At 51.9% G+C, this 8,709-nt stretch overlaps 1 protein-coding gene and 1 non-coding gene across 2 annotated transcripts; one reads left to right on the top strand and one right to left on the bottom strand.

The window, feature by feature from the left end:
• Positions 1-4,438: 4,438 nt before the first annotated feature.
• Positions 4,439-6,045, bottom strand: B4gat1 (beta-1,4-glucuronyltransferase 1). The gene is made up of 2 exons (XM_051145864.1): positions 4,855-6,045; positions 4,439-4,631 (listed from the first exon to the last, which is right to left on the bottom strand). Exons 1-2 carry the CDS (start codon positions 5,908-5,910, stop codon positions 4,440-4,442), a joined length of 1,248 nt encoding a protein of 415 aa, XP_051001821.1. The 5' UTR covers positions 5,911-6,045; the 3' UTR covers position 4,439.
• Positions 6,046-6,491: 446 nt separating this feature from the next.
• On the top strand, positions 6,492-6,573 carry Trnas-gcu (transfer RNA serine (anticodon GCU)). Its single transcript has one exon. It is a non-coding gene; the product is annotated as a tRNA-Ser (tRNA).
• Positions 6,574-8,709: the final 2,136 nt, after the last annotated feature.

The raw sequence follows: 8,709 nt of genomic DNA, 5'->3' as shown, positions 1-8,709 counted from the left end.
TTGTGTTTTGATGAAGGACTAGAGATTGAACTTGGGTTCTCATAAATGCTGAGCCCAAATTAACACTGAGCAATAACCCAAGCCCCCAGCATTCTTTAAGGACTCAGACAGGAACACCAGAAAGTTCAGATGTGTTCAGGTTTTTCCTACCATTAAGAAAAAACAGAGGGGCTGGAGAGATGGCTCAGCGGTTAAGAGCACTGACTGCTCTTCCAGTCATGAGTTCAATTCCCAGCAACAACATGGTGGCCCACAACCATCTCTAATGTGATCTGTGCCCTCCTCCAGCATGCGGATGTACGTGTAGGCAGAGCACTGTATACATAATAAATCTTAAAGAAAAAAAGAAAAGAAAAAACAGAGATGCTAGGCGTGGTGGTACACGCCTTTAATCCCAGTGCTCGGGAGGCAGAGGCAGGTGGATCTCTGTGAGTTCAAGGCCAGCCTGGTCTACAAAATGAGTCCAGGACAGCCAAGGGTACACAGAGAAACCCTGTCTGGAAAACCCTGTGTCTCCCCCCGCTGCCCCCCAAAAAAAGAAAGAAAGAAAAAGAAAAAATAGAGAAACCAGGCAGCGGTGGCAGATGTCTTTAATCCCAGCAATCTGGAGGCGGATCTCTGAGTTGGAGGCCAGCCTGGACTACACAAAGAAACCCTGTGGTGGGTGTGGGGTGGGGATAAAGAAAAAAAAAAAAAAAAAAAGCAGAAAAGTCTGAGAATATTTCTAGCATGTATGAGGTCTTGGGCTCAATTCCCAGTACTGGAAAGAAAAAAGATAAAAAAGCAAGAGAGAAGCCACGGGTGGTACCATACACCCATAATCCCAGCACGTGGAGAGGCAAAGACAGGCAGATCTCTGTGAGTTCAAGGCCAGCCTGGTCTACAAAGAAAGGACAGCCAGGGCTACACAGAGAAATCCTGTCTCAAAAAAACTTAAAAAAGAAAAAAATATGGTGAAGAGACCCTGATGAGGTACACACACACATAATCCCAGTCCTCCACAGGCTGATGCTGGAGGCCTGTAAGTTCTAGACTGCAAAATGTGGGGTAGACAGTGATGCTTTGTCTTAAAACTAAGAAAAGCGGTATGCCTGGTGGTAGAATTCAGGGGTAGAGTTGCTGCTTGCAGAGGGTAGAGGCACCAGGATTAGATCCTCTGCCCTCTGGAAAAACAAATACAAATAAAAAATAAAGCCAGGCCTGGCATGGTGGCACACACTTTTAATCCCAGCACTCAGGAGGCAGAGGCAGGTGGATCGCTGTGAGTTCCAGGCCAGCCTCGTCTACAAAGCAAGTCTAGGACAGCCAGGGCTACACAGAGAAACACTGTCTCAAAAGGCCAAAAATAAAGGCAGATGTGGCAGTACAGGCCTGTTATCTTAGCATTCAGGAAACAGAGGCAGGAGGATTGCTATGAATTCACGCCTACCCTGGTATACAGAGTGAGTTTTAGGACCGCAATCGCTGGTGAGGCTGTGTCAAAAACCCCAAAGTAATCAAGTAGGTAAATAAATGAACGCAGAAATATGAAACGTGGCCAAATTTACTTAATTTCTATAGTTGTCCGGGCCTTGTGCACACTTTTTGTTCTGACTTGCACCGCCTACTCTTTCACTGTCTGCGTATGCAGCACTCACTGAACCACTCCAGCAGAATCACACATCAAATGTCAGCGTTTTTCAACGCTTGCCCTGGGTGATCTTTCAGAAACATTAAACACTGCTGAGCCCCACTCCCTTTTCCTCACTTATCTAGTGTTTACTAAGCACCTAATATATGTCAAGTACCAACAATCACTGTGGTAGATGCTACAGTATTGCTGTGACAGACACAGTGTTTGGCTTCAAGGAAACGACAAGTTCCTGGGAAAGAGGGCAAAGAAACAGACTTTTATAATGGTGTGAAGAGAGTAGAAACTAAGGTGTTATGGTGTGTGATGCGTGTGTGTTGTGTGTGTAGACAGCTCTGGAGCTTGCTGCAGCAGGGACAGCTTCCAGAGGAAGACAGACAAGGTGTTGCATACCTTTGTTGTTGTTTTCGGTTTCTGAGACAGGGTTTCTCTGTGTAGCCCTGGCTGTCCTGGAAATCACAGATCTGCCTGCCTCCGCCTCCAGAGTTCTGGGATTAAACGTGTGCCCCACCACTGCCTGCCCAGTGGAAGACACACAAGGTGACGACTGGGTGGGCAAGAGAGGGAGCATCCCTGCCTGAGGGAGGAGCAAGTACAAAGACCCAGAAGTGAGAAAAGGGACCAGGCACATAGGTATGTACAACCCTCCTAGATCCAGGTTTCAGGACCTTGGCTACGTACATATGGCAAGTTGTTTAGGCTTTGTGTAGTCAGGCAGAATGTGAGAAGAGAGGTCTGTCTGCGTTGGAACTCCCAGGGTCAACACACGAGGCAGGCGCAGAGTAGACTGAAACTCCCAAAGCCAGGGTGGAAGATATTTTCAGAATGAAGGATACATGAGAGGCTGATGCTGCCAGATCACCTGAGAGAAAAGCCATCCTGGCTGTAGATGCTCTCTCTGCCAGGGTGGGGAGTCTAGTTCTCGCTGATGCTATCCCTACATGTCTGGCTGCTTGCTCTGTAAGTCTTCCCAGTGGGGTAGGCACATGCCCCTCCCCCCCCGGGGAAGCTTTATCTCATTTTCTCCCATTCTCATGCCTGTCCACCCAGTGAACCTGGGCGCCTCATCAGGGCAAGGGGCTGCAATCTTTCTTATTCACCTGGCGCAGGCACGGCTCACTCGATGACTGGAGATTTCTAAACACAAACCTTTGCAGTGCAGGCACTGGCTTTTACTTCTTGGTAGCCCTACTCGCAGTGATGGCCATCCTTCCTTCACACCCATTCAAGTACTTACAGTGCCCGCCGGCAGGAGAGTCTAGTAACACTTCCTCCTGCTCTGAAACGCAGGTCTCTAATACAGCCCCTCACCTTTCCTCTTCTCAAGCCTCAGGCCCCCGTGCAGGCAATTCCTTTTCACTGTTAAGTGTATGTACTTTCTAAGACGCAGCGTGAACGCTTAACGCTCTCCTTCCTCCAGCTGACTCTCATCCTAATCTCGTTAAATGAAGCCGCAACCGTCCCTCCTTAACCCAGGTACGAACAGCGGGTTATACCATTACTGGGGGCAGGGGGGTAAGAAGTGGAAAAGGCACACTGTAAAGCGCGCTGCGCTTTCTCTTTACAGACGCAGAAGCACCTCCGGAGGAAGCCTCCAGGGAAGGCAGACCCCTTCCTACACACACAGAGAACAAACTCAGCTTCTTTGTGACGCTCCGGGAGCATCCACCCCCGATCCACCCTCACATACACCGGCGATGGCCAGGGAACCGCGGGCTCCTCTAACGCCAGCGCACGAGCCGGGCCGGTTAAGTCTCTGATTTAGTTCTGACCCAGAAAGCCGAACCCAGCGCCAGGCGCGGTCATACGCACCGCAGGGACTGGGGCCTTCGGCCTCACGTCCGAGAGTCCCCGAGAGGTGTCGGACCCGGGATGTAAGCGCCTCCGCCGTTGGCCTCCGGGAAGGAGCTGCGCAGGTCACTCTTTCTCCTGGCGGTGTCGACGCTTCCGTGTACGTCATCAGGAGGCGCCCGTTGTGGAGCTTATAATTGAACCACTGGTGTCCAGGCATGCCGGGATACCGCAGGCGGGTCTCCATAGCAACCGACCCACACTACCCCAGGCCTCCAGCCTGCCCTAGCTTTGTGGTCTGCGCCTTGGGTCCACCGGGGGTAACACCACCCACCACCCCTCAGCTCCAGAGAGTAACAGAGCCAGCTGTGGGTGTGAACACACTCCTTTATTTACACACTGTCTTCCGAAGGCAAAAGAGCAGCCCAATCTACTGGAGGCACAGATCTGATACTTTAACAGCCAGGGCCTGCAGACCCTTCCCTCCTTCAGAGAGCTTGAAGGCGAAGGCGTGAGAGACTGAGGAAGCTTAAATTCTACCCCAGCTCTGAGCACTACATTCTATACTTTAATCTTTCCAAAAGGCTCATCTTACTGGGTCCTCAGACTTCTCAGATCTAGGCCATTTTCATACTTTTTGCTCTGTTGCTGCTCACCCAACATTGTTAATAACAATACAATAATAACACTGTAATAATATTAATAATACTTCACATTTGTACGAAGTTTACAGGATGTTTTCACATACAGCGTCCCATCTGAGCCAACAGTTCTGTGAGGTAGGTATTTTCACCTCCCTTTTTACAGACAGGATAATGGAGGCTCAGAGAAGTAACAGGATTTGCTCAAGGCCACACAGCTACTTAGTGGTAAAGCTGGGACTTGCTCCCAGCACCCCATAGTCAAGTCCAGTGTTCCAAAACCAGAGCTACCTCTGTAAAGTGGAGAGAGATTTCTTATCTCCGTCAGGCCCGAGGAGCCAGATGCTGGACATTCTCAGGCCAGGGGAGGAGAGGACTCAGCATCGGTGGGGAGAATTGGGGTACCTAGCCTTCAGTTCCTGCTTAAACTGGCGATAAAGGATCTTATTGCGCTGGTTCTCAGCCTCCTTCTGGGGATGGAACTTCAATGCTTCCTTGAAGCCCTTATGAACCAGGAAACCTTCGTTCAGCACCTCAAAATTAAACCCTGCCACGTGCAGCTCACAGGCCTGGAGAGAGACGGGGAGAGGGGGTAGGAGGTCATAATAGTTTAATGACATCCCCAGGGCCCAAAAGATGATCCCTAATGAAGATTCACTTTGCTTTCCTCTTGGGAATTCTACACCATCCAACCACTTTCCCCTTGCTTCATTCCCTTCTTTCCATCCATGGCCACTCCATCCCTGACACACCTCCAGCCCCTGTCCCACCCGCCTTCTCCCTGTGACGCACCTGGCTGATTCTATTGAAGCCGTACTGCCGAAAGCGTTCGTCGAAGGTGGGTACCTTTCCTCCAGCGACATAAAATGGTTCCCAGGGGTCCCGCCAGGGCACCACGTAGGCGGGTCTCAGCAAGCTCTCTTCTGGCAGGTTGACCCAGCGCGAGTAGTTGGTAGGAGCATGGCAAGGCGTGCACAGCCCATAATAGAAGGGCCGGACTTCGCCCACCTGATAGAGCTGCACCAGCTCGTTCTTGTTCATCGGCATCCGGCGGGCTCGGCGGATTTCAAACGCAGGCACCACCAGGGCTGTGCCATCCCAGTGGTTACTCTGATCCAACATTTCCCTCAGGCCTCTCCACAGCCCCTCGCTGGGCACCATGTCCACATCAATTACCAAGGCATAGTTGGCCTCTTCTCGAGCCAGATTCCTTAACAGATTATTGGGGTAGGAGATGTTAGTGCCCAGTGCATAATTAATCCCGGGCTGGGCCACCCTGGATAGCTTGTCAAAGACTTCCTGGCAGGACCGCAGCAGGGCAAACTCCCCAGGCTCCCGAGGGTCCGGCACAGCGGCCTCATAACGCGAGGGGCACACGAGGTGCATGGCGACCCTGGCGCGCATCTCAGGGCAGTGGCTACTCAGCGCGTAGGCCAGCACCGTGGCCAGCTGCGCCTCTTCTTTGGTGGCCGCGAACACTGATACGGACAGCGGACCCTCCCAACGCTCCAGAAGTCCGGACAGGTGCAGCAGGTTGTCCACGCTGGCATGCGTGGCCAGGATGACATCGTTGGGGTCCATGGTAGTCTTCAGAAGACACCTGTAGACGCGATAATCGCCACTGGCATCCAGAACGCCTCCGGAGGCCAGTGCGGTGCGGAGTTGAGACTTTACCTGGTCCACGGATCGCGGAGACGGCGGGAAGAACTCGAAATACTGTTCCTGCTCCTCCTGACCGTGCAGTCCGGACAGCAGGGATAGGTAGAGCAGCTGCAGCATTGCCACCAACATGAGGGCGGCCAGCAGCAGCTGGTAGAAGGCGCATCGGATGGCGTAAGACATTTGCATGGCTTTCGGGGATCCCGGCGCGAAGCAGGGACCCGCGGGCCGTAGCCTCTGCCAGCCACCGCAAGCCCGGATTTACCGCAGCCTGCCGAGCACAACCGAGGCCAGCCGAGGCCAGCCGAGCCCAGCGCGTAGCCCCCGCCCACCATCCGCTCGCCTCCTTCTAGGCGCCTGCCAGCTCGCCCTCTGTGAGAGAGGAGGAGCTACTGCAGCAGTGGCTGTTCGCAGCGCGCTTTGCAAAAGCTGAGCCTAGTCGCGGGCACGTCGCGCGGCCGCGGACCCCTGGATGCGCTCCTTTCCCTGGGGAATAGGACGCGGACCCCCGGGCCAAAGCGAGTCCTGAAATCCCGGTGCGCTCTCCAGGCCGTGGGGAGAGGAAACCCGAGCAGAGCTTGGGCTGCATCACTGATGTGATGGCGCGGTTCCCAATCGAAGTCTTTGTAGGGGATATTTTAAAACTCTTTGTTACTCTTTCTTCATCCTCTGAACTTTTCCGGGTGAGTACCAGAAACGTGGATGCTAGCGTGCAGTAGGTGCGTAGAAGATGAGAGATAGGGGAATGTGGAAGATGTCACCGCATGTGGGACGAGGTGGCCGAGTGGTTAAGGCGATGGACTGCTAATCCATTGTGCTTTGCACGCGTGGGTTCGAATCCCATCCTCGTCGGTCATGTTTTATGGGGAAGAAATGTTAATTTTCCAAATCCTCCCTGTCCTGAGCAGCGAAGTGAAGAAACCTGGGGTCTGGCTCCGTGTTCTTCACTGTTTGTCTACAACTCATGTTTCCGGTGAGTTTGTACTCCAGCTTTCAGAACGTACGTGGATGCTGTTCAAGCCTCCACTTTTCTTTCTCCTAAGGACAGCGCAGGGGTGGTTTATGGCTAGCCGGGATTTTGACCAGCTGAACCTCACCTGATGTTCCCTGCAGAGGGTGTAGTGTAGTGTCTGGTGGTTTAAATTACTGCTTTTTCGTGCTGCTGTTTCCTCTCACTTTCCCCAGAGAGGAAACACATTGTCCACATACCCCGTACCCCACCACACGCTTTGCATAGTCCAACACCAGCTCCTGTACACTGAAGGGACTTGGTGACTGGGCATGAATGGGACCGTGAAACCTTTAGCAGAGGAGTAGGAGAAGGGCGGGTACCTACACGCTGTCATCAATTATGCTTAATAAACACTTGACTTTTTTTTTAAATTAAAAACAACAACAACAAGGCAGGAGACATGCTTAGGACAAAACACTGGGGCTGACCCGGGAAGGCATTGAGGGACAGCGTTGGAGGAAGTTTGTTGGGGGTGGTTCAGGAGACCCGTATTTCACAGATTGGTACCGTAATACTCTAGCTCTCTGCCAAGACTGGGTTAGGGGGCCTCGCACGTAGCGGTACGCCCTTTTCACTGAAGACAGCTTCAGGAGAGACGGGAAGAAGGTCAACCTCCGGCACAGGTTTTGTAGACATGGGGCTCAGAAATCAGACTTGGTGCACTGTGAGAGTTTTGTTTTTAGTTTTTCAAGACAGATTCAACCCCCTTCTGTAAGCCTCATCTGTATTGGAACTCACTCTGTACACCAGGCTGACCTTGAACTCAGAAATCTGCCAGGCCAGAGCTTTGTTTTCTATTTGTTTAAAGATTTGTTTTTAAACCGGGCGTGGTGGCGCAGGCCTTTAATCTCGGGAGGCAGGGGCAGGCGGATCGCTGTGAGTTGGAGGCCAGTCTGGTCTACAAAGTGAGTCCAGGATGGCCAAGGCTACACAGAGAAACCCTGTCTCGAAAAACCAAAAAAAAAAAAAAAGATTTGTTTTTACTGTCTATATGTGGGGGTGTGCCCATCAGTGCAGGTGCTCACAGAGCCAGAGGTTCAGAACCCCTGGAAATGGAGTTACAGACAGTTGTGAGCTGCTGATGTGGGTGCTGGGAACAGAACTGAGGGCCTCTGAAAGAGCAGCCAGTGCTCTAAACCACTGAGCCATCTCTCCTGCTCCTCTAGTTTTGTTTTTTATAACATGGTCAATACAAGCAGGCCCTATGGTGCTTCAGTTCTAGACCCGAGGCAGCAGCAGAGGCAGTGCATCTCAGCTTCCTCAGGCATTCCTAGCCCAGCTAGCTCACAAGTAATTGAGACAGAGGCTTATTGATTCGTTTTTGGTTTTCTTGTTTCTTTTTGTTTGTTTGTTTTTCAAGACAAGAGTTTCTCTGTGTAGCCCTGGCTGTTCTGGACTCGCTTTATAGACCATGCTGGCCCCAAACTCACAGTGATCCACCTGCCTCTGCCTCCTGAGTGCTGGGATTAAAGGTGTGTGCCACCACGCCCCTATTGATTTATTCAAACAGCTTTAAGCACAGTAACTGAGTAGTGTATGGTTTATACTAATTTTCTAAGCTAGCCTGGCTACTTCCCAGCCGTACGTCCCAAGTTACTTACCAGTATTCATCCTGTCCGGCTGGAGCTGGTCCATCAGACCACATCTTTTCTCCCTATCTTCCTCCCCTCTCTCTTCCTCCCTGCCTGAGACACCAAGCCCAGGACCTGAAGCCCTGCCTACCTCTCTTCTGCCCATTACAGTCTGTCCAGCCTTTCTTTATTAACCAATCAGAGATAACTGAGGAGCAAAGTTTACACAACATTGTGTTTGGTGTACACGATAACACACTCATCTACACACCCGGGGGCCCAGAGTTTAGCATCTGAAAACGCAGAGCACCCGACCAACACCCAGCAGGGTCCCAGGTAGTCCAGACTGGCCAGCTGAGGACCACCGTGAGTGCCTGACCCTCCTCCTCCTCCTCCTCAAGTGTT

The sequence above is a fragment of the Acomys russatus genome, chromosome 5 (assembly GCF_903995435.1).
Source record: "Acomys russatus chromosome 5, mAcoRus1.1, whole genome shotgun sequence".
In the NCBI taxonomy this organism is placed as follows: Eukaryota; Metazoa; Chordata; class Mammalia; order Rodentia; family Muridae; genus Acomys; species Acomys russatus.
This window is presented reverse-complemented; position numbering and strand designations above follow the sequence as displayed.

Excerpts from the sequence above, each read along its gene's own strand:
- B4gat1 (XM_051145864.1), bottom strand. The coding sequence starts at position 5,910 with ATGCAAATGTCTTACGCCATCCGATGCGCCTTCTACCAGCTGCTGCTG. Across the intron at positions 4,632-4,854 it reads GCTTCAATAGAATCAGCCAG|GCCTGTGAGCTGCACGTGGC; the intron begins GTGCGTCACAGG and ends GTCTCTCTCCAG.